The 26,937-nt window shown below is 41.1% G+C and overlaps 1 protein-coding gene across 11 annotated transcripts in view; it reads right to left on the bottom strand.

The window, feature by feature from the left end:
• The window catches only part of LOC121278899 (vacuolar protein sorting-associated protein 13B-like), a 1,102,197-nt gene that overhangs the window by 931,242 nt on the left and 144,018 nt on the right, over nucleotides 1-26,937 (bottom strand). For all 11 annotated transcript variants that reach the window (XR_005943292.1, XM_041189400.1, XM_041189399.1 and 8 more), the window contains exon 8: nucleotides 4,328-4,608. Coding sequence is in view for 10 of the 11 variants with exons in the window: in XM_041189400.1 (XP_041045334.1) it covers nucleotides 4,328-4,608 (281 nt within the window). In the remaining variant the exon portion in view is untranslated. The remainder of the gene's footprint in view (nucleotides 1-4,327; nucleotides 4,609-26,937) is intronic.

Genomic DNA, 26,937 nt, shown 5'->3' on the forward strand with positions numbered 1-26,937 from the left:
ATAGAATTTGATCATATTAATATCGACAAAGAATCCAAGAGGAAAGGCATCATCACCCTCATCCAGAAGCGGAAGGGGGAAAGGGAAGAAATTAGAAATTAGTGACCCATCTCACTGTTGAATGTGGGCAATAAGATTCTATGCAAGGTCATTGCCAATCAGGTCAGGAGTGTTCTGGAGTTGACAATCCACCCTGACCAGACCTGTGCTGTACACGGCAGGAAGATCTCTGACACCCTCACGGATATGACTCAGGGATACGACTGCCTATGTACAGGACAGGAGTGTGGACACTTGCCTATCAGCCTGGACCAGGAGAAGGCCTTTAGCAGATTATTGCACACCTACGTGGTGGATGTGCTCTACAAAATGGGGTTTGGGAAGGGAATCCACAACTGGATCCAACCACTCTACACAAACATCTGTAGTGCAGTTTCAATCAATGGGTGAGAATCAGAAAGCTTTCCAATTAAAACTGGGCCTGTGGGAGTGTCGCTCCCTCTCCATTGCAGTTAAGAACCTGGTCATCAGGTTTGAGGCACTCCCAGTGTTGCTGTATGCGGTGCAGGTCTGGCCCATTCCTCGCTCCTGCATGGTGGCAATCACCTGAGCCATCTTTCGCTTTATCTGGAGGTTGAAAATGGATCGTGTTCGTAGGGACACATTGCACAAGCCTCTAGATAAAAGGGGAAGAAACGTGCTCAACATCACCTTCATCCTGGTGGCCACCTTTGTGTATGGCTGCATCAAGCTGTGCATAGGCCCTCGGTATGCAAACACCAAGTGTCAGTACGTGCTGAGGTTCGACTGTCCCCGGTATTGCGAAGGATGGGTCTGGCCACGCTGCCGCAGAACGCTCCAAGTAGTTGGACTGTGCCCTAACACCTGTCCCTCATGGAAAAATTTATGTAGAGAAACACCTTTGACCACAAGTCCATCGGGCAGTGGTCTGCACGTAATGTCCTAGAGGCCCTGAGGGAAATGGAGATGGTGGATCCTGTCGGATGGTTTCCTGAGAAGACTGTCAAAGTGATTTGACAGAATGCCTCATCACCAGAACTTTCCAACAAGCACCAAGATGTAGCTTGGCTGGTGGTGAGAAGGCCCTCCCCATCAGATCCTTCCTACATGCCAGGAGTCTCACCCCATTCGCAAGTTGCCCCCGAGGTGGCTATGGTGGGGAAGAGACTGTTGTTCACCTCCTTATGGAATGTGCCTCTCCAAAGAAGGTCTGGAGAGAGATGCAGCGGTGTTTGTCGAGGTTCTTCCCGAGCAGTGCTGTGACACAGGATTCTGTGCTCTATGGGTTCTTCCCAGGGACACACACCAAGACAAACATCAACTGCAACTGGAGGATCATCAACTCGGTGAAAGGCGCCCTTTGGTCTGCCCAAAACTTGTTGGTCTTCCAGTGCAAAGAGTTGTCCCCGACCAAGGGTTGCAGACTGGCACATTCCAAGGTCCAGGACTACGTGCTGAGACATGCACTAAAGCTTGGGGCAGCCATCGCAAAGGAACAACATGGAAAGGTCACTGTCTATGACCTTTCTGCCATAGTGCACCGAGGGGTTCGGAATTGTACTGATCCCTCGGGCTGTATGACTCACAAGGAATGTATACAATGGAAATGACATGTGTCACAATTGTACTGAAGCACCTCAGAGTGCAACATGAACTATGTAGATAACTTGAATACCATTGCACTGACTGTCTGGAATGACCGGGTTGAGATGTCTGAAATGTTCACTGATTGTATTGAAGCACCTCTTAATCTATATGGAAAAGTTGAATATGATTGTACTTCTTGTGATGGCCATTTTGAAATATATTGTACTGATCTTTCAGATATTTTAAGAATAAAGTATATTTTTCCAAAAAAAAAATTAGTATTGACAAAGATCTGAATAGAATTTGGAACACTGAAATGGACCATTCAACACAACAGATCTACGCCAGTGTTTAGGCTCCACATGAGCTCCCTCTCACATAAACATCAACAAACCCTTTCAACATATCAATAAAAGCAAAATGCTGCAGATGCTGGAAATCCGAAACAAAAACAGAAAATGCTGGAAAAATTCAGCAGGTCTATCAGCATCTGTGGAGAGAAAAAAAAGTTAACGTTTCAAGTCCTCATGACTCAGTGATAAGGACTCGAAACATTAACTCTTCTTTTTCTCTCCACAGATGCTGTTAGACCTGCTGAATTTTTCCAGCATTTTCTGTTTTTCCTTTCAGCATACCCTTCTATTCCTTCTCCCACATGTACTTATCCAGCTACCTTATAAACACATTTAACCTATTCCTGTCAACGACTCTTATGTGGTACAAGTTCCACTTCAAACTATGTTCCTGATAAAGAAATTTCTCCAGATAAAGAAGTTTTGCCCAAGTTCCCTATTAGATTTATAACTGACTATCTTACATTTATGACCCCTGGTTTTGGACTGCCCTACAAGTCTCATACTATCTGATCAAACCACTTCTTTATTTTAAGGACCTCTATTAGTCTTCAGTCTTCTGTACTAGAGCCCCTGCCTGCTCAATCTTTCTTGATAGTTATAACCTCTCAGTTCTGGCATCATCTTTGTAAATCATTTTTACAACTTCAGAGCCTGTGCTTCAATATTCTTTCTTTAATGTGGAGACCATAGTAACAAAAAACTCCCGTTACAAACAGGATTAGTTATGTAAAAAGTAGCTGTAGAAATTTGGGTGAGAAACATTAAAATATTCAAATTACTAAGCTGCTATTAACAAACACATACACTTTTTGTGTGCAAACATGTGTGAACATACACAATGCAGAGAAAGTAAGCATACAAGGTTCAGCATTTCTGGTGGAATATATCATGAAAAATAATACTTTTATTTATCACTACCATATGTAGAACATGAAATATTTACTACAATGCGACACATTAATCCCAGACAAATAGTTCACCTGAGGCCTAACATTAATCATTTCAGAATCTACAAGTACAGCAAGAATCTACCCAGGACACCAATCCACCAAAAATAGTAGGCATGATTATTTTGGACTGCAAATGCAGTCAATTTTTTTCCCAAATCAAAAAGAAACAATCAGTTCTTTGGTCACACCTGAATAGGGATCAAACTGGAGTCACTAATTTTGGAAATTCTTCTGAATATCTCCCACTTTCTTGTTTTCCCTGTTTATCATAAAGAAAGGGGAATAGTAGCACTGTGGTAACTGGACAAGCAAACCAGAGGCCCAGATGAACACTCCTGAGACATGAGTTCAAATCCCACCAAGGCAGCTGCGGGATTTAAATTCAATTAATTAATAACTCTGCAATAAAATATCAGTCTCATTAATAATGACCATGAAATGAGTGGAATGTCATAAAAACCCATCTGGTTTACTCATGTCTTCAGGGAAGTAAATTTGCCATCCTTACCTGGTCTGGTCTATATGTGACCTCCAGACCCAGATCAATGAGGTTGACTAGGTTGCACTCAACCAAGACAGAAAAGTCAAAGAAGTATAAAACCAGACAGACCACCGGCATCAAACTGAGCATCGAAAACAACAAAGGCACACTCTTCCCAGTTGACCCTGCAAAGTCCTCTTCATTGACATCGGGGGGCATTAGCCAAAATTGGGAGAGCTGTCCCACCAGAGGTGGCAGCACAGCAGTATACAGTCGAGAGTGGCCCGAAGAGTCCTCAACATTGACAGACCCCATGAAGTCATTGTCATGAGGTCAAACAGATCACACACAAAACAAGGCCCAGCCACAGAGCTGGTCACTACAGCAAGGTGAACTGATTACCATTAAGCCTTTCCACTGATCGCATCTGTTTGCAGCATTTGGGGAACCTTGAAAAATTCAGTGACACAGCACCTCATGCATGCTCAGTCTAGAATTGCTAGATCTGTTCAAAATCCATCCCATTTAGCGTAGAAAAGCGTCTCAAGGCACTTTACAAAAACATTATCACACAAAAATTGATATTGAGCCAAAGTAGGAGACATGAGAATAGATGGTTGAGGAGTGTTCTTAAAATGAGAGAGGTGGAGAGACAGAGAAGTTTGGAGAGAGAATTCCAGAGGTTAAAGCCTACATGGCTGAAAGCATGGCTGCCAATGGTGAATGAAATGATGGGGCTGGATTGCACAAAAGACCATAGTTAGAGATACACAGACATCAATGTGCTAGGCATCATGCTGCCTAAGCAACATATTTTTAATTCCTACTCAACACTGACCAAAACAAACACACACATCTATACTAGCATAAAAAACAACTAAGAACTGAGCAAAAGAGATGTCAATGCCAGCTTTACTCTGATTTTCACGAACCTTAAAAGTGACAGTAGCTTTGGTGCAGTAAAATCCAACAGAAACTACTGGATCCTTGGGAGCTGACGATCTTGGATAGTTTATTTTGATGCCATTTTCGTCAACCTCATAGCTCTCATCACCGTCTTCGGAATAACTAACGAGCGCAGGAACTAGAGACCATGCCCAAGATACCCATCCTTGGCCATCATCACCATCCTGTTGTTGCAGCTGCTGTTGGGCATCCACATTCTGGTACTGTGTTGCATGTTGTCCTTGCATCCCTGTTTCAGATTCAGCACCTGCCGACATAAGCACAATGAACTTTAATGTCTTAACAAAACATTTGAATTGGATTACCCCTCCCTCCCCATCAAATCTCCCAACTAGCGGCTGGCATCAGCTACAAATTCAGATCAACCCTGGACATGACAAAGACAACCATGGCCAATGTTAGCACAATATTTGCCAACAGTGGTCAGAGCAATGTTATTTTTTCCTATCTTCTTGGTGCCATAATATCTCTGCACTATCATAAGGCACATCACAAGTCCCACACTAAAATATCACAGCACAGTTCCGCCTTGGGTAAAAATACTGAAGTGTGTGTCCCAGGGTCAATCACATATACCAAAAGATTGCAAAATGCTTTTTTTCTTCCAGTTTTCTTCGAGCAGATTAAACCTCAACTATAGCTCCTACACAGGAGTTATTTGTATCGTTAAATATTAAAAATCACGCGGCTGTTTATCTGACTGAAATGTTATGTTGACTGCCGCAAGCTAGCTTATTAGGCTGCTTGTGATGCACTAGTATTATAAGCCTGACTTTCTCCTATTCAATGGCAAATTTCAAAAAAGCGGATCTGGTGAGCAATGTTAAATTCTCCACGTTGTTTCATTAAATCAATATTGGAGAAAGACTGGGAGATATGTTAATTGTACAGCAGTTGCTGTATATTTAACAACCACAGTCCAAAATTAATGATCCCATGTAGCAACTGTTACAATCCAGTTAGGGACCGTTAACATTAAAAGAGAAATCCCAACACCTCATCATAATCAATAGAACTACGCTTCACAACAACAAACTTTATTGTATACAAAGACTTAAACAAAACAAGCACTAATAACTTAACAATATAGTTTATAACTAAAACCCTTCGACAGAAGGATCATGAGGACTCGAAACATCAACTCTTTTCTTCTCCGCCGATGCTGCCAGACCTGCTGAGTTTTTCCAGGTAATTCTGTTTTTGTTTTGGATTTCCAGCATCCGCAGTTTTTTGTTTTTATCTCTAGTTTATAACTATGTTTGTTATGCACTCGGTTTCACTTCTTACTTCCCCCAAGAATTCTTTTATAAAACACATTAAAATTAAAGCTATTTACTTCCATAGAGACCAGCTGAGAATGCCAGAGTCCTCTGGAAACTATTTTTAATTCTCCTCAGTTCCAGCTATTCTCAGAGGTAATACGTTCATTTACTACCTCTTGACTGTGGATGCCTCAGCACTTGTTCTGGTTGTCTTCTCAACAATTCCAAGCTAATTTTCTGGTTGCTTTAATTGCCACAACTCTGTGGGGACCACTATAGGCTCTTCCACTGGTTTCAAACTAGCCAATCTTACAGCTTCTATTCCCTCACAACATTCAGACTGAGATTAACTCTCCACATGATGAATAAAGTAGTTAGTTTCTTACTCTGCTGTCAGGAACATATAACAATTTTCATAATGTTATTGGAATTTATTGTAGAGTAATAGTGGGGTCTGTGTCAATGGGTCTGTGTGTTTGTGTGTGTGTGGGGCTTAACTGAATTAAAGGCAGCAGGTCTGAAGGCTGTGATGTAACAGAAGATAAGCTAGGTTTGAAATGTTAACTAGGTAAGCATGGGGGAAGTTTTAGGATGTAAGGTGTAAAGGGAACAATTGCATTTTTAAATAAACCAGACAAAAGATTGAATTCAAAAGAAGGGGTGAAATGTCACACCTAGCCAGGAGATGTTAAGAGACATTGTGTTTATTTTTCCTAAAGATTACTGGTAAAATTGGTACTATAATAGGTTTTATTATTAGAGATGTAAAAGTCCAAAGACACAGTCAAACAATGGGAATTGGCATTCAAAGGGGAAAATATGTATAAAGGAGAGAAGGCTGTATGTAAGGGCAGGCATTCTAAGACCTAACAAGTGTGAAAAGCCTTCAGCATCTAAACCTCAAGCTGCTGTCTACAAAGGACTGAAATTAAGAAAACTCACTTCAAAGTGGATTGTTCAGGGTGTCGTGTTTCTTTGCCTGGGTCTTTTAAATTCTGTGTGTCTTACTGTTGCCTTAACTAAAGTGTAACTGGGAGTTAATTTAATGGGGATTTAGCTGTTATTATAGTAGTAATTTGCAAATCTATGTGTGTACCTAAAATCATTTCTTCTATTAATAAAGTTTTAATTTATTTAGTAAGAAACCTATGGTGGTCTTATTACTACCTGAATTCAAGGCACGCATCTCAAAATTTATACAAATTGCAAAACAGCTGTGGCATTGTTTCAAGCTTCCCTTTGGGATTTGAGCAGCTCAGCATTTACCATCGGCTGTGCCATAACAGTGCTTACAATGCAGGCCTATCTAACTGTCATTTACTTTGGTTATCTTCTATCTCTCAGTGAGCTGCAAAGTGCACACACCAGTTCCAAGCCGCAATTACCCCTTGGCTGGCTCTGCAGTCCTTTATATAGCCTTAACCAGTTTCAGTCTGCCCAGCAGTTTTGGTTTCCAAGCCTCTATTCAGTTTTTATTTCCTTAGAAACAGGGAGGGTCAGTTTCCTTTCTGTGTTTTCCTTTTTTGCTTCCATTTCAGTTTCTGTTTTCAGTTAGGTCATGCATTGTTCAAATTTCTCCACCTGCTTTTTTATAGCTCCATCTCTTCTATTCTGGCCTCTGAAGTGGAATAACCTCCCAGCTTATTTAGGTTGCATTTCCTATTTCTTACAGTTAAAACTTCAATTCTTAAAACTACAAGTTATATTCTAAAACTAAAAGGTATATTCTAAAATGCATGAACTATTAACTGGATGTTCGCCACACAAACTTAAAATAAATCTACTTACAAGGCTCTGCTTCTATTTGTGACAGAGGGGTGCTACTGTGAGATGTGCCAGGAAAAACTAGGATTAGAGTTTGTCAATCAAGCAACAAAAAGCCGTATTTATATAAATGCCTTTGATGTAAGAACCTAAATAATAGAAACAGGAGTAGGCTTCTTTGAGCCTGCTCTGCCAATCAACAAGATGCTGGCTGATCTTCTAAATCAACTCCACCTTCCCGCAAGATCCTCATATTCCGTAATTCCCTTAGGACCTGAAATCTATCTACCTCTATCTTGAGTATACTCAAGAACTGAGCATCCACACCTCTCTGGGGTAGACAATTCCAAACATTCACAACACTGTGAAAAAATTTTTCCTCATGAGTCTCAAATTGCCAACCCTTTATTCTGAGACTGTGATCCCGGGTTGCAAATTTTCTCAGCATCTAGCCTGTCGAGCCCCTTAAAAGTTTTATATTTTTCAATTAGACCGCATCTTATTCCTCAAAGGGAACAGAGGCCTACTCTATCCTCAGATGGCAATCCCTTCATTCCAGGATCATCCACTGAACAGGACGTTTACAGGATATGGATACACATCTTCTGTCCTTTAATTTCTCTTGATGCACAGACTGTACACTGGGAGATTCTGCAAATTACCACACAGGCTCAGAAAGCTCAACTGTAGAAAACACTTCAGCCACGTGAAATGAAAATATCTAGTCAACATCAGGTCTTTGAGACAGATTACAGACTTGAAACTTTTTGAAGGTATTGAAAGACACAAGAGTCAATTCAGTAGGTAAATTTAATTACCTCATTATGAAATATATAGTATTTAGAATTTATTGAAATAGAAACAGGAAATGCTAGAAAAACTCAGTGGGTCGGCAGCAGCTGTGGAGAGAGAAACAGAGTTAACATTTCAAGACTGCACAACTCTTGTTCAAAGCTCAAAATCGAGTCATACAGACTCAAAATGTTACCTCTGTTTCTCTTTCTGCCGGTACTGTCTGGTCTGCTGAGTTTTTCCAGCATTTTCTGCTTTTATTTCAAATTTATAGCATCTGCAGTATTTTGCTTTTATTATTTTAAAACATTTTACTTTGTGTGAAACTTTATTTTGGAAATGAGAAATTTCAGTCACTGAGAAAAAAAACTGTGACCTATTAATTTTTTTTTAAATGCTCAATGGTCCCAGCAATACATCAAGAAACTGATGAACAAATGTTTACATACAGTTTTATCTATCTTAGAGCCTTAACATGAAAATAATGGCCTGGATTCTGCGATAGGAATAACAGTGGGGCTATAAGGACTCACCATTAATGAAGTGTAAATTAGACAGCAACATCTGACATCCACACCTACACAGCTAAATGTGGAAATGGGGAAGCTGCTGTCCAAGTTGCCCTGCTTGTCTACAAGCTTCAATAGATCAGTACCTTGTCAAGTATAGGCAACATTCGCATGGATTGCATGAAGTTGCAATACTTATCGATGAGGACACAATAAACATCCCAGATAAGGTTAGGCTTGTCCATTTATGTGTATTTTTAATGGTGATCAAGATCTACTTACCACCAAACAATCTCTCTGGCACTGAAAATTTATAAGGTTGGAATCTCATTTCTTCAGATTTTAATTATTGCTCGAGATTTAAAAAACATATTTTACTTTTTCTTTGTTTCTTGTATCTCTCTCACTCCCAATTCTGTATTTCTTTTCCTCACCTTGTTTTACTTTCTAAATATAATTTTATATTGAATTAAATATTCTAACAGACTTCCTGCTTTAGTCCCTCAGTATGGATTCTTCAATCTGATTGGTTGAAGAGGGCCAATCCTGTCCCATCTACACAGGTCTGAGATTACCCTGTAGGGGCACTCCACTGTTTCAGATTCCCAGCAACTATTAGCTGCCACACAAAAGCTCAAGAAGTTTGTGGGAAGCTGAAAGCATGATGAACAGCAGCAAATGCTGTTCATCTGCCGCTGACTGCAAAATCTGGGCCAACGATTTTGAACAAGAAATGCACAACATATTACTAGACCTTAAACAATTTACAGGTTAAGTATTTATGAAAAGAAACAGAATTTAGGAGGAAACAGAAATTTCTGGAAACACTCAGTAGCTCTGGCAGCATCTAGAACTCTTGAGTATTTCCAGCATTTTCTGTTTTTATTTCAGATTTCCAAAGTCCTCATTATTTTGCTTTTGTATCAGAAATTAAGAGGAGCCCATCCATGTCAACAAAAATAACTGTGAACTCTCTAGCCATCCAATATTGTTCCAAAATTCTCCTTTCATGTTGCCAGTATCAGATTTCATTTTTATGGCACACACATCCTAACTTGAGAAACAAATCTGAAGTCAACATTTCAATTTTTCCCTAGCTCACCTACAATTCTCCTGTCTCCACTTAGATTGCCAATCACCAAGATATATTTGAGCAACTGCCCAAAAAAGCTGTGTTAAATCATTCCTCCAACAGAGACCACATATACAATTGCCAGAAAAGCAACAATGGAAACCATATTTTCTAAAACGGGTCTAACTACTGTTCTGAACCATGTGAGATTCCATCCAAAGATTTTGTTCCCAGGATAATAGTAAGTTGAGAGAATAATGGGAGATTGCTGGATATACAATTAGCCAGTACTTGGCAGCTAGTACACACAATATCCACAGGCCAAGGTGGACACCCATTGTGTAAGAGCCCCCCCAGGGAGATGGAGAACTCAAGCAAGCCCAATTGTTACCTGTTTAATATTGTACACAAGGGTTAATTATTGTCCAAACTAACCCAAAATACAAAGAAATCTAAAACGTACATAAAAACATGCCTTTCACAGTTTCACAAAGTGAATGGTTAGTTTTCTCTTGACTAACAACTGCCATCTTAACACAATCAAATGAACAAACACTGAGAATTTATGAACATAAAACCAGGTCCCAGCACAACTGCCCCCTAATCAAGATTCTGTTACTTCCTTAGATATGAGAACTCTAGCTTAAGCATTATTTAACACAACAAAATGCTTACAACAAGCATACTCTGCATGACCTCCTCAAAATACTTTTCCTACTCAAAAGGAATAAGAATAAAAGAGCTTAAGAAACAGGAGGTGCAACAGACCATACAGCCTGTCGAGCCTGCACAGCTATTCAATACAATCAAGGCTGATCATCGGTTTCAATGCCCTTTTCCCACCCGCTTCTCATATCCTTTGATTCCCTGGCAGAACAAAAATATGCCTATCCCATCCTTAAATATATTCACAACCCTCAGGGTAGAGAATTCCAAAGATTCAAAACCCTCTGAGTGAGGAAATGCATCCTTATCTGAGTCTTGAATGGCTGTCCTGAGACTGTCCCCCTGTGTGTCCCCCTGGTGAAACAACCTCTCAGTGACTATCCTGTCAAGCCCCTTCAGAATCTTGTACGTTTCAATGAGGTCACTTCTCAATCTTCTAAACTCCAGAGGAGACCTAATTTACCCAACTTCTCATTTTATGACAACCCTCTCTCCAGGGTCCTATCTAGTGAAGACCAATCTAGTGAACCTTTGCTGTACGGCCTCCAATGCAAGTATAACCCTCCTTAAATATGGAGACCAATTTTGCACATATTATTGTCACGTGTCGGTGCAGACTCAATGGGCCGAATGTGAGATTCTGTGATTCTGTGATTCCAGATGTGATCTCACCAAAGCCTTTAACAATTGTAGCAAGACTTCTTCATTCTTGTACTCTAATCCCCTTGCAATAAAGGCCATCATTCCATTTGCCTTCCTAATTGCATGCTGCACGAGCAGCAAACTATCTGCATTCCTTGTACGAGTACACCCAAGTCTCTCTGAGCATGTTATGACAAAACTGCAGCAAAATTTGTATCTGAATTCCATAGTGCATTTGCTTCCTTTAAAGATCCAGAAAACCAAGCAAACAGCAACATGCACCTAAAGAGTACTACTGTTTACTACCACATTTAAAGCAGGCACCAACATAAATACACATAAAACAGAAGATCATACTATGTTGAGGGTCAGATAGCAAGCACAAATAACAAAAGTATAGTCGTAGTAAGAGAAGGGGGATGACCAACAGTCAACTGCTGGTAGAATTAGGTCCCGCATGTTGAAAGGGACACAGACCTTAACGCTTTCCAATAGAGGATTTTAAAATACTGAATCCTGAATCCATACATATGACAATGATGGTGAAATAGCTAAGTTGGATTCATGGTAGCCTGCACCTCAGTTTGCCACCAAGCAGATGTAACACTAACAATCTGCAACTATGCTGAATAGGACTAACGTCAAACAAGCTGTTACAGGCAGAACAGAGTGTTAGGGGTTTAATCACCAAGATGCATTCATGGATGGCACTAATTCACTTGGATCATGGATACAAGTATGGTCAAGAAATTGAGAAGTCATAGATACCTAATTTTCTGAATTCAGTGGGAATGAGACATGAGGTGTCCAGAAACAGCGGCATGTTTCGAGCATTCCAGGAACTCCCATTAGCAGCATTTCTATACCTATCATAATCCTGCACAAATGAAAATAATTGGCTCCAAAAACAATAGATTGACAGCAAATCAAGCAAAAACAGCACCTGGTACAGATTGAAGTATATAAACACAGATACAAGTACTGTGCCTACTGCACTCTGTGCAGATTACCAACTGGCTACAGATGCAAGTCCATCACCTGGGAAACTCATGTGTAAGACACAATCACCAAGATAGAGTAATTCATAATGACCAAGGAACAACTTTAACAGCTAACCATATTAAACATGACTTTCAAAAGAGAATTAGACTATTACCTGAAGAGAAAAAAATGCAGGGTTACAGGGTGCCATGACCATGGATCCTAGCTCCAAATTACTTAGGACATACTGAACTTTTAAGTAAGACGTGTTTTTTGAAAAAAGGACATATAAGCAAAAGCTGGCTAAGACTGTAAGGTAACCTTGCTGGAAAATCCCTATGTGGATTACTTGACCAACTAGTTCAGAGAGAACGCAATGTCGCACCTAAAAGGTATGACACGGCTTACTTCAGACAGAGGCACTTCAAAGGAAAAATTGCAATGCAAATTGAACTGAAATCTCCTGTGGTTGCAGAGATATTTGAAAATGATTACCATTTCGGCCGAAACCAGCTCCTGTTGAGTTATATCCCAGACTGTGCACGTGCACTGAGTTGAAAAGAAAACAGATCTGGGAGAAAGGCATGTTTGTTTTTTCCCTTCCAGGAATACACAAGGAAAGGGGTTTAAAAAAGCCAGCTGCAAACCTAGTTGTGTGTGCTACTGGTGTTTTGTTCTGGTGTGTGTGTACTGTGAAGGTCACAGCTGAAGAACACCAACTGGGCATCCCTGCAATTGCCGATTAAAAAAAAAACTCTTCCTCTGATTGTTGAAAGCAAGTCACAAGTCAGCAAAGCCACAGTCAAAAAGGAAACAGGGCAACTCCTTTCAGCTAACCTGCAGAACCAAGAATCTCCAAAACCAACTTCTCAGCACCAAAGTTAGCACTACCGGAATCACCCACACTTAACGGCCGTAACATTTCACCATCTACTCCACACGGACAAGCCAAAAGGTTGATTCGTCTATCTTTTAACTTCCATTTTTGGACTCAATTTTCGCATTTCTAATTTGTGTGCACGTGTTGCATTTTTATTATTTTTTTTCTCACATTTAGTAACCAGCAAACTCCCCTTTCTTTAACTCAAGACAGCCTGGTTAAATTGGCTCCTTCTACAGCATAAATACATTTTGACTGGGAAATGGTAGCCATGAGGGAAGGGATCCTTTTTAAATTAACCTTGTTGCGACCAACTCGGGGGAGTGATGAATAAAGAAGGGGAGTCAGTTCATCCCTCCTCACCCAGGAGCATAACAATTTGGGGTACCTCGTCCAGGATCATAACAAATTGGGGGAACTCGCCCAGGGACCAGTCACAACAAGGGAAAAGGCAAGGGAGTGGTACCAGGTGAATTGCTCTTACAGAGAAGTAGCATAGATATGGTGGGCCAAATGGCCTTCTTTGTGCTGTAACAATTCAATGCCAAGCACTGGAATATGGAACAGAATTATTTCACTTTTAAATATATATTTTACAATCTTTTATTCTTTAGTTGAAGAGAAATGAGATGTTCAAAGCCAAAGTGGCTGATTCTGAAGCGGTCTCTTGTGGGTGGCTGGAAGCTCCCAATCATGTGAATGCTGAGGGCAATGTTAGCCTTCAGTATCCCTGAAAGATGGTTGACTGACCCTATAGGTCTTCACAGTGAGGTGTCTCAATCTGCCTTTTATACATCCACCAACCTAGCAGAACACTGCACAGTGTAAGTACAACATTCTCTGACCTACAATCTACTGTTCTGATCATGTTTTGTTTTTATTTGTTGTGTTTTTATTTCTTGATTTCTGCTCTGCACTTGTCGGGCATGCATAGCATAAATAAAGTCTACAAAAACTGCTAAAGTTTTTCCAGCTTCACTATTATCTACTAAGATAAAAGCAAAATAGTGCAGATGCTGGAAATCTGAAAGAAAAATAAAAATAGCTGGAAAAACTCAGCAGGTTTGATAGCATCTGCGGAGAGGTTCTGATGAAGAGTCATACGGGCTCGAAACGTTCAGTGTATTCCTCTTCACAGATGCTGTCAGACCTGCTGAGGTTTTCCAGCTATAATAGTGTTTTTGTTTCACTATTATCTATTTCAGGCCTAATCATTAGGAATAAAAGGGTGGCTTATTCGTTCTTCCTTTGCGAAGTACTATGCACTTGGCTATGTTAAATTTCATTTGCCATTATTCTGTTCACTTACAATTTGGTCCAGTTGTTTAACTTCTGGGCTGCCTCCTCCAATTTAAATAAAACAGAGAAGGAAAGGAAAGGGAACAGGAAAAGGATCATCCCAAAGCACTTCACAGCCAATCAAGTACTTTTGACACATTTATATTGGTAATAAAACAACAAAAACTTCTCATTTGAAGAGAGCTTTTCATGTAGTAAAATGATCCAAGGCATTTCACAGGAGTGTTACTGAACAAAGTTTGACCAAAGCTTGGTCATCTTGGTTTTAAGACACGTCTTAAAGGAGGACAAGTAAAAAGCCAGAGAGGTTTGGGGTGGGAATTCTAGAGTTCAGGGACTAAGCAGCTGATGGCACACCTACCAAGGAACAATGAAAATCAGAGACATGCAAGAGGCCAGAATTGGACAAGTGCAATTATGAATTATGAGAGGTTTGCAGGACTGACAAAGGTTACAGGGATAGGGAGGGATGAGGCCATGAAGGAACTTGAAATCAAGGATAAGTATTTTAAAATTGTTGCTGGAGCTGGCAGCCAACGGATATCAGAATGCACTGAGGTGATGGGTGAACAGGACTTGGTGCAAGTTAGGATACAGGCAGGACAGTTTAGGATGGGCTCAGGTTTAGAGGGTAGAAGATAAGAAGCCAACCAGGAGATCATTGAAATATTCAAGTCCATAGGCCTGGATGTGCCGGAACAGAGGGAGAATCGGGTGATGTTGTGGAGGTTCAAGAAGACATTCTTCTGATGGAGCAGATATGTGGTCAGTAGTATATCTCGGGAGAAAATATGGCACCAAGGCTGTAAATGATTTGCTTCACCCCAGCTACCAGAGCGAGGGATGAAATCAGTGGCTAGGGACAAGAGTTTGTGACAGGATCTGAACGCAATGGCTTTAATCTTTCCATATTTATTTAGAGGAAATTTCTGCTCATCTAGTACAATATGTCGGACAAGCACTATAAAAAATCACTGGAACGGGCAAAAGTAGTGATGGTGAGGAGGTGCTGGGTTACTTTAGCAATATGTGAAACCTGAAGGGTTCCTAGTTGATTTTACCAAGGAGCAATGAGAAATAGCAGGCCCCAATGAGGGCCTTGGGGTATACTAAAGCTAACAATACAGGGATGGGAAGAGAGGTTATTGCAGGAGGCTCTTTGGCTTTTTTTAATGCTTTCCTGGGATTCGAGTTTCACTGGCAAGGCCAGCATTTATTGATCGTCCCTCATTGCTCTCGAGAAGGTGGCGGCGAGTAACCTTCTTGAACTGGACCTCTAGATTACTAGCACAGTAATATTGCCACAATGTAACTCTTCATCTCAACAGAGTAGATAAGAATAGAATCAGGCAAGGGCAGCCCCACTAAACTGGACAATGAAGGGAGTTGTTGGAGGAGGATGCCACAGTCAACCATGTCAACGGCTGCAGACAAGCCAAGAAGGAAGACAAAACTGGCAACCAATATCTGCACAGCAAGATCTTACAAAAAAATATACAACTAAATATGTACTCAATTCTCCAAACTCAGGCCTGGGCCCATAAATTTTTGACTGAGAACATAAGAAATAAGAGCAGTAGAGGGCAATTTGGCCCCTCAAGCCTGACCCGCCATTCAATAAGATCATGGCTGATCTGCCCCAGACCACAACTCCTCTTTCATGCCAGTTCCTCATAGCCCTCAAATCCCCAATATTTCAAAAATCTACCTACCTTCTCTTTAAATACTTTCACTGATCTAAGCCTCCACAACTCTCTGGGGTAGAGAATTCCAGACATTCACTACCCTCAGGAGAAATTACTTCGAATCTCAGTTTTAAATGAGTGTCCCCTTATTCTGTAACTATGTCTCCAAGTTCAAGATTACCCCACTAGTGGAAACATCTCATCAACATCTACCCTGTCAAGCCCCCTCAGAATCTTGTATGTTTCAATAAGATCACCCCTCATTCTTCTAAACTCTAATGAATCAAGGCCTAACCCTGTTTAGCCATTCTTGATAAGTCAACCCCTTCATCCCACGAGTCGCCTAGTGAATCTCTTTTGAACTGTCTCCAATACCAGTAAATCCTTTCTTAAGTACGGGGACCAAAACACTACACAGTACTCCAGATGTCGCCTCAACAACACCCTGTGCAGTTGTAACAAGACTTCCCTATTTTTGAACTCCAACCCCCTAGCAATACAGGCCAAAATCCCATTTGCCTTCTTAATTACTTGCTGCACCTGCACGCTAACTTTGTGTGTTTCATGCACAAGAACACCCAGGTCCCTCTGGGCTGCACTGTTTTGGAGCCTCTCCCATTTAAATAATAGTCTGCCTTTTGATTCTTCCTACCAAAGTGCATGACTTCATACTTTCCTACATTAAACTCCATCTGCCAAGTTTTTGCCCACTCACTCAACCTGTTTATATCCCCTTGCAGATTCCTTATGCCCTCATCACAACATGCCCTTCCACCAATTTTTGTATCGTCAGCAAATTTGGATACATTACACTCCGCCCCCTCCTCCAATATATTGAAATGGATTGTAAATAATTGAGGTCCTAGATCCCACTGTTCTTGTGGCACTCCACTTGTTAAGTCTTTCCAACTTGAAAAAGACCAATTAACTTCGACTGTGTTCTGTGTGTTAACCAATCCTCAATCCGTGCTAATACATTACTCCCACTACCGTTAACACTTATCTTTTGCAATAACCTTTTATGTGGCACCTTATCGAATGCCTTTTGGAAACCCAAATACACTACATCTACGGTTACCCTTTAAGTGATCCTGCAACCAACGGATCAGATCTAAGCTCTGCTGTCCTGCCACATCCAGTCGTGAATGATGGCGGACAATTAAACAACTCACTGGAGGAGGAGGCTCCACAAATATCCCCATCCTCAATGATGGAGGAACTCAGCACAACAGTGCAAAGTATAAGGCTGAAGCATTCGCAACAGTCTTCAGCCAGAAGGGCCAAGTGGATGATCCACCTTGGCCTCCTCCAGAGGTCCCCAGCATCTCAGATGCCAGTCTTCAGCCAATTCAATTCACTCCACGTGATATCAAGAAATGGCTGAAGGCACTGGATAGTGCAAAGGCTACGGGCCCTGACAACATTGCAGCGATAGTACTGAACACTTGTGCTCCAGAACTTGCCACGCCCCTAGTCAAGCTGTTCCTGTACAGCTACAACACTGGCATCTACCTGACTATGTGCAAAATTGCCCAGGTTTGCCCTGCACACAAAAAGCGGGACAAATCCAACTTGGTCAATTACTGTCCCATCAGTCTATTCTCCATCATCAGTAATGGAAGGGGTCATCAACAGTGCTATCAAGCGGCACATGCTTAGCAATAACCTGCTCACTGATGCCCAGTTTGGGTTCCACCAGGGCCACTCAGCTCATGACTTCATTACATCCTTGGTTCAAACATGGACAAAAGAGCTGAACTCCCAAGGTCAGGTGAGATTGAGTGCCCTTGACATCAAGGCAGCATTTGACCAAGTGTGGCATCAAGGAGCCCTATCAAAACTGGAGTCAATGGGAATCAGGGGGGAAAGCTCTCCGCTGGCTGGAAACATACCTAGTACAAAGGAAGATGGTTGTGGTTATTGGAGGTCAGTTATCTCAGCTCCAAGACATCACTGCAGGAGTTCCTCAGGATAGTGTCCTAGGCCCAACTATCTTCAAATGCTTCATCAATGACCTTCCTTCCATCATAAGGTCAGAAGCGGGGATGTTCGCTGGACTGCACAATGTTCAGCACCATTCGCAATTCCTTAGATACTGAAGCAGTCCATGTCCAAATGCAGCAAGATCCAGGCTTGGGCTGACAAGTGGCAAGTAACATTCACACCACACAAGTCAGGCAATGACCATTTCCAAAAAGAGAGAATCCAACCATTGTCCCTTGATGTGCAATGGCATTACCATCACTGAATCCCCGACTAACAACATCCTGGGGGTTACCATTGACCAGATACTGAACTGGACGAGCCATATAAATACTGTGGCTACAAGAGCAGGTCAGAGGCTAGGAATCCTGCAACCAGTACCTCACCTCCTGACTCCCCAAAGCCTGTCCGCCATCTACAAGGCACAAGTCTGGAATGTGATGGAATACTGCCCACTTGCCTGGATGAGTGCAGCTCCTATGACACTGAAGCTGGACACTATCCAGGACAAAGCAGTCCACTTGATTGGCACCACATCCACAAACATTCACTCCCTCCACCACCGACGCACAGTAGCAGCAGTGTGTACTACCTACAAGATGCACTGCAGGAATTTACCAAGGTTCCTTAGACAGCACCTTCCAAACTCACGACCACTACCACCTAGAAGGACAAGGACAGTAGACAGATGGGAACACCACCACCTGGAAGTTCCCCTCCAAGTCACTCACCATCCTGACTTGGAACTATATCGCCGTTCCTTGACTGTCACTGTGTCAAAATCCTCGAACTCCCTTCAAACTCCCTTTCAAATTCTATCATGTTGTGATCGCTACCCCCTAGAGGGTCCTTAACTATGATATCTTATTAATCCCACCTCATTGCACATTACCAGACCTAAAATAGCCTGTTCCCAGGTTCTGCAACGTATTGCTCTAAGAAACAATCCCTGATGCACTTTACAAATTTGTTTTCCACGTTACCCCTGCCAATCTAATCTGTCCAGTCAATATGCAGGTTAAAATCACCCATGACAATTGTAGCGCCCTTCTTAGACACCTCCTTTATTTCCCGAATTATACTTGGTCCTACAGTGAGGCCTACAATCGACTCCCACCCATGACTTCTTAATTTGGATATTAAATATTTTAAAAGTGAATTTCTTAATTGTACTCTTCAGCTATATTAACGTCTCCTGATTTAAACCACTTGGCCAATCAAAAGAGACATGGAAGAGATATCCACCAATCACCTACCTGTTTTCCTTTGACATCGCATTTCGGCTCTGACAGGTAAAAACAGGTTGAAGGGGATCACTGCTGCTGGTTTTTATCTCCCACCACTGCTGCCCTTCTCACGCAAGTCTGCTCTCCATGTGATGAGCCTCCCTCTCTGCCACCAGTTTCTATCTCCCGCTGTTGCTACCTTTCTCAGGCAGGTCTGCTCTCGACGTGTTGGGCCTCCCTCTCTGCCGGCGTTTTTTTTATCTCCCACCGACACTCGTTGGTTCTCCTCGCTGTTTTAAATTGAAATTCCCAGCTCTCTCCTCGCTGTTTTAAACACTAAAACTCCCGGCTCTCTCCTCACTGTTTTAAACACTGAAACTCCCAGCTCTCTCCTCACTATTTTAAACACTGAAACTCCCGGCTCTCTCCTCACTGTTTTAAACACTGAAACTCCCAGCTCTCTCCCCACTGTTTTAAACACTGAAATTCCGACTCTCTCCTTGCTGTTTTAAACATGAAGGTAATGAGGGAAGCTCGTTATGACTAAACCACTGCTGACACTTCAATATCATCTGCAAATTTGCACTGAATTTCTGAATCAACATCATTATATTAATTAACAGAAGTACTCCCAAAATCATGATCTAAGGCACCCTACTTAGTATTTCCTCAAAACCTGATCTATCTTCTCCAACAAGTAGCTATTGTTACTTTAATCACACAGTCCCTTAATCCCCTTAGATTTTAGTTTAACCAACAGCCTTTGCGTGTTCCTTGTGAAATGCTTTTTGGACATCTATGTACAGCACATCGCTGCACATTCCATAGCTCATTTGGGTTTCCACTTCCTCAAAGAACTTGAGTAGTTGATCAGGCAAGACCTTCCCCATCTGAATCCGTGCTGACTGCAGTTTACAAGGTTATTATTGTACAGATCATTCCCTTAAATTCACTTTTGATATTTCAGTCCATTACCTTACAAGGAATAGTGGTGAGCCAATTGGGCCTATATTTGCCTGTGCCCATTTAGTCACACTTTGTGAATACTGGTATCATATCCAACATCTGATCTGCTAAAATGTGAAAATAATATTTTTTAAATCAATTTTACCTAAAGCAAAAATAAGTTGACTTACAATTCACCATTTCCTTCAAAGAAAGCCTTAATGATCTCAAGTTGGAAGGGTTCAGTTATGTGACAACAAAACTCTTGCTTATTGTTCAATTGTTATCATCCCAATAAATCCCATTATTTAACGCTAAATATGTGCCCAATTTACAACCTAACACACAATGACATTTCTTCACTATGGTAAAAGTTGATGCACCCAAAGTAATAAATGGTCATGATAGTTTCGGGTCAATTTTACCTGGAGAGCACATTTGGCAAGTTGATCGATGGATCCTTTACATATTTTAGAGAGAACAAAACATCCCTTTCAGTCAGCTAGAATTTCAGAAAGCTAATTAATTCAATGCAAAATCAAATCAACTCACCACTCTTCACAGATGTAAACGATGGGAAGAAAAAAATTTCTGTTCTGTCTAGTTTTTCCCTACTTTGATTAATTTCAAAGCCAAAAGCAGTTGCAATGTCTTACACCAAACATCTGCTACCGTTCATTGGGAAGGTTAATGAAAGAAAAATTAGATATGATGAATAATGAAGTGTCCAGATTGTCATGTCCAAAGTCATTAGTATGCACTAAAGCTGTGGAAAGAGTGCAGTCAGCAGAAACCTTTGGGTTTCCAAAACAAACCTACTTTACAGTAGCACAAAATTCCTCAAATACAAGAAAGCAATTTGGATCTTTTCCATCTTTATAAAAGCTATAATTTTTCACCACTTTACAGGATGGTTGAACCCTCTGACATTCCATGTGACCGCCTTAAAACTAAGACAATTAAAGAACTGCAAAATCTTTTGCAAATTACATATTGTTTTCACAGAAATGGAAACTGCTGAATTCCAAAAGGAATTTATACATCTGCTTTCCCAGTAACTTGGAAGTACCCGCAGAATTTAAATTCAGCACTCCATTAATTTTTGATTACTCAATGAAGTAAATCTGAAAATGTACAAGCCAAAAGCACGTTGGTGCTCATGACAAGATCATGCTATGAAGGCCACAAAATTCACTTGAGGTTAAGTTGTGATAAAATCATATGTGTGTGTCACTGTAATGACTCCAAGTGATTAAACCTGAGTTGCTTTAGCCAACTTAACTGACTGGAAATATTTGGAATTAACAACAGCATTAATAGGTATACTGGGAGTAAAATATTGTTGACAATATTGCAACAGCTAAGAAAAATCTCCAGGGAGCAGCATTTTTGATATCAAGGACAGCAGCTTGCAGATGATACCAAACTTACAGGGATAATGGAATCATTTAAGGAGGTAACTCAAAGTACCAGATTAGTTAAATAGATTATGTAAGTGGATAGTAAAACTATTAAAGGCACATATTGGACTGGGGTGTTAGACAATTAAGTACATGAGGAATAATCAGTGGACAGAGTATACTTCCAGAATGAATAGAGAAGACAGCTAGATGTTCAAATGGGAAAGTTTCAGAATTTTTCAGCACAAATCAAATATCTTGCAATCTTCAGAGCTTGCAATTGAATCAACCATCATTCAGTATGACAGAGAAAAGAATGCATCAAGGACTAGTATTTTAAACTTAAATAAGGGCAATTATGAGGGCATGAAAGGAGAGCTTGGGGGTGAAACGTTATCAGGGTAGGCAGGAATGTCGGGTTGTGGTTACTATTAGATCAGCCATGATCTTACCAAATGGTGAAACAGGCTCGAAGGGCCGAGTGGTCTACTGCTATTCCTAATTTGTATGTTCGTAATTGTGTGTTTCTTGTGTATCTAACATTTGCGAAAGACTTAGCTCGTCCAAACACAAGGTTTTTTTTTAATAAAATGCCATCAACATTTTTGTATGCTCATAACAAGTTACCATCTAAACAGAGTAGATCGCAAACAAACTTAAATTGCCATCTCAGTTAACAGTCTTTCAGTATCCTTCAATTCTTCTTACAAATACTCTATTTTGTCTGGCAGATGGAACACATCCTTTTCTCCCACTTCTCCCTACCCCCACAACCCCCCACTACCCATCTATTAATTAATTGCTGAGTGCCTGGAATGTTTTCCAGCATTAAGACCAGTTTTAAACACAACTCTACTCCTTGTATTTTCTTTTTAGAACCAACTTTAGTAAAATCCTGATTTCTATTTCAAAGACACATGAAGTTAACTGCTTCCAATCACACCTATAATAAATGGAATCAAAGTCACTTCTGCTAATGAGCATTAAAATAAATACATTAACATGAAGAACCATTTTGCAAAGAAAGCCCTTTCAAGAATTTCCTAAACATTCCACCCAAATAAAATGTATTCCTGCCCTTGTTGTATTTTCCGGTGGCTCCAATAATGGTTCTCGTTTGCCTCATTCTTCACAAGAAGAATTATGAAAAGAACAAATATGCCATTTTTGTTAATGATGAGCCTGTGGAGATGCACAGCTTGAGCATTTCTTAAACTTTAAATTAAATATTAATACCAAATCAAAAAATGAGCACTAAGGTCTGATCGGAATATTAGTAGCGTGTGCAAAAGTTAGAAAACTGCAAAACAGTTGTTACAGTACAGAAAATATATCATAATTGTAAATGTCCCTTTTCCATAACATTGCAGGGAATTAAAGGCATTTTTAAAGTGTATAACATACCACACACAGCAGCACCTCAGACTTCATTCAATGTTACGCTGTTATAGCTGCTGAATGCAGAGATAGTGCAGAACCAAACATCTCTCACCTCTCCAAAGCAGTTAAAAGGAAATCTACAGATAGTGGGAGCAAGGAGAGAAAAATCCAAACTGACCTCGACAACTCCATGACAAGACATATAGGTGGCTCAATGTGGAATGCTTCACTTGTCACAGTTTAACAGCTCAAATTTCCAAATAAGTTTTTCAATTTAATTACCCCATACTTCACAGAATAAACATCCTTCTATCATACAATTGTAATGCAATGGAAATGGCAATGTGATTAGACTAGTAACTGCCCTAATAATCATGGGAACACGAGTTCAAATCATGGCAGCCTGAGGGCAGAATCTTCTGGCTGGCATGCGGGTGGCGGAGCCCACACATCAGCGCTTAACATGTCACGCGCTGATGTCAGCACGCGGCATCGCGATATTTCGGTTGGCGGGCACGCTATGCAGCGGGACGCACGCCCACCATTAATTAAAGGCCTCGTTAAGGTCCTTAACTTGCCAATCATCGACCATCTTGATCGGCCGATGCGAACTTCGGCTCGGCGCATGGGTCCAACGGGCAGGCGGGTAGGTGATTTTTTGTTTTACAAACCTCATCCAGTGGCAGGATGAGGTTTGATAGCAGTTTTAAAAACGTTTAATAAGGTTTTTGTTTATTTCATTAACATGTCCCATCTCATGTGACACTTTCTCATGAGGGAGACATGTTAATAAATTTTTTATTGCTCTGTTTTTTATATTTGCCAGCCTTTCAGCGATCTCCCTGAAGCAGCACTTTGCCTCAGGGAGATGTGCGCTCTTTCACACACATGCGGGAAGGAGCGCACTCTGACAGTTGGGGAATCCTCCCTCCCAGCTCAGGAAGCACATAGCACTGCCCGCTGGGCAGGCCTTAATTGGCCCACTCACTTAAAATGGCGGCGGGGCCCATTTCGGCGGCAGCACTCGGCTGCCCACCCGCCCATCAAGGGCAAATTCTGCCCTGAGAATTTGAATTTAATTTTAAAAATCAGGAATTAAAAACTGGTGTTAATAGCAGTGGTCATGATGCTATTGACTTGTCCTTTGGGGACTGGAGGGGGTGCACAGGAGATTCACCAGGATGTTGCCTGGGATGAAACATTTAAGTTATGAAGAGAGGTTGGATAGACGGGTTGTTTTTGTTAGAGCAGAGAAGACTGAGGGGCGACCTGATCGAGGCGTAGAAGATTATGAGGGGCATGGACAGGGTGGATAGGGAGCAGCTGTTCCCCTTAGTTGAAGGGTCAGTCACGAGGGGACTTAAGTTCAAGGTGAGGGGCAGGAGGTTTAGGGGGGATGTGAGGAAAAACTTTTTTACCCAGGGGTTGGTGATGGTCTGGAATGCACTGCCTGGGAGGGTGGTGGAGGCGGGTTGCCTCACATCCTTTAAAAAGTACCTGGATGAGCACTTGGCACGTCATAACATTCAAGGCTATGGGCCAAGTGCTAGTAAATGGAATTAGGTACGTAGGTCAGGTGTTTCTCACGTGTTGGTGCAGACTCGATGTGCTGAAGGGCCTCTTCTGCACTGTGATTCTGTGATTCAAAGGGAAGGCAACCTATAGTCTTTGCCCGATCTGATTAAGTATATGAATGCAGTAGTTGATTCTTGACAGCCCTCGGAAGCAGCTGAGCAACGTTTTCGCCACAAAAATAACAAGAATCACTTTCACCACGTAGACTGCTTTTATTAAAGATCTATCACTATCTTCTCAGAGCAACTGGGGATGGGCAATAATTGTTGGCACTTCCAGTGATGCTTATGTCATGCAATACATTTCTAGTAAGTGTAAAAAAAAGGATCCTTTCCAAATCTTTGAAGTGTATACATTAACAGTAACTCTACCATGCATTCTAAGGAAACAATGATAACTTGGGCCTATGAGAAAGATATTAAAAACCTCCAGCAATTCATTTTCTTCAAACAGTTCCTAATACATTGCTCTCTTTTTTGAAATAAACAGCTTTTAACAAAGGATCTACACGTGAAACATTAACTCATGTTAGACTGAAGCTTGTGAAAACTGGATCACAGTCCTGAAGAGTGGGAGTTGTAAGATTTTCAATTGCATCTTTTTAATCATTTTGGAAGAGAATTAATTGGCTCCCATCATGGCAAAGTTCACAGTCTGATGAACTCTGCCTCCCTGTTAGAAACTAGAGAGTTAAACTAAGTTATAGTTGTACTTGTTGGTGTTAGGAATGAGTTTTAGCTTTAAGTTTAATTTGTGTTTCCGTATTTGTGTGTTAAGAAAGGGGGGAGCTTGAGTTTTAGTTTCACTTTAAAAGACGCCTGCATTCTCATGAGGTTTTATGACTGTTGAAGGGAAGCTAAAACAAACACAACGTAGAAAAAACTGTGCCTTTGCCTAGCAACAGGGGTCCAGAGAGAGGGACTCAAACACAGAGAAACAGAAAGCCAGTAAGTTCAGTTGATTATGCTCCAAGGTGGAGGAAGCAGTTTAAGTCTCTCTTTAGCTGACATACTGGCAAATTGCTGAGGGAAATAAGTCTAAGAATCTTAGATGAGTTGCTCTAAAGTTAAAGTAACAATGAATACCAAGTTGTCAGCAGTTTACTGGGGGAGGGAACTTGAAGCATTTTGTCACTTCTTAACCATTAAAAATGCACACATAGCTATCTGCTTCTGAACTCCGACTTCCTGTTTAAAAGGCGAAAGGTTCCTTTACTCCTTATTCTCCACCAGAGGGCAATATGTCTGGGACTTAGCACACCCTACCTGTCAGGTTATATATAACAATTATTTTTAATTAAAATGTCCTTTTCCAAAAAAGGCATAAACATTAAACACAAGATCGCACCTCCTCCCCCTTTAGCCAGGAACAAATCAGTCAGGCAATTTGCAGATTCACTTTGGTCCGAGTGAGGAGTGTTGGCGCAGATATCTCAATTTGTTTGCTTAGAAATGGAAGGTTCTGCTGTTCCACTTGTTTCTGTTCAGGTTCAGCAGTTCCTGCTACAGGTGCTACTAGTTTGTCAGTTGAATCAAGTCAGGTTTCACCAACAGTGCAGATGTTTCCCAGAAATCTTCCACTGTGACTGGAGATCTTGAAAATTTCATCCCTTGGGTTTGGCTTCTCTAATCTGGTCAGTGTGTCTCTTCCAGGTTCCACAGGAAGTTTCAACATCATAGGTCAGTGATCCTTGACGCTAGATGTTTCTTCCCAGGAGCAATTTCACACCAAAACAGATTGATCCAGATTAAACTCATGGGCTGGGTTACTTGTGTCATGTGACCTTTTCTGATCAAGGTGCCTTGAACCAATCTTTCCTTTCGAAATCAGACATAGCAAATCCATTCCAGTACACAGTTACCTTCTAAACATCAGCTCAGCAGGAGATACGCCATGTCGAGTGTGGAGCGTTATGAAACATCAAAAAGTTCTTCAGCTTCAATAACAACTCTGTTTGCGTCCTCCCCTTCAATATGACTATTTGAATGTCTGGACAAAGGGCTCTGCTTCACAATTTAAGGATGGGTGGTTAGGCAAGATGAGAATCTGCGTGATCCCATTATTTTTCAGTAATGTTTAAAATTCACATGATGTGAACTGTGTGCCATTGTCAGACACAATCTGCTCCGGCAATCTAAAAGTAGTGAACACATTCCGGAGACCATCAATAGTCTGTGCTGAAGTAGTCGACTTCATGGGAATAACGAGACCACTTTGTGCGGGCATCCATCACAATCAGGAACGTATGTCCAAGAAGTCTCTGCCATGGGTGGTCAGGCCAAGCCCACGGATGTAATGTGGCAGGTGCAGGAGACTTCATTTCTTGGCATGGAAGGCAATCACTGGCCAGGCCTTAAATCTCTTTATCTAATATAATTGTTACTTTATCCAGGTGTGGCCACCATACATATAGACGAGCTAATGCTTTCATTTTGACGATTCCCAAGTGACTGAGGTGAAGTTCTTCTAACACTCGTGCTTGGAATTTTGGAGGAATAACAACTCTGATTCCCCA

Source organism: Carcharodon carcharias, chromosome 6 (assembly GCF_017639515.1).
Source record: "Carcharodon carcharias isolate sCarCar2 chromosome 6, sCarCar2.pri, whole genome shotgun sequence".
NCBI lineage: Eukaryota > Metazoa > Chordata > Chondrichthyes > Lamniformes > Lamnidae > Carcharodon > Carcharodon carcharias.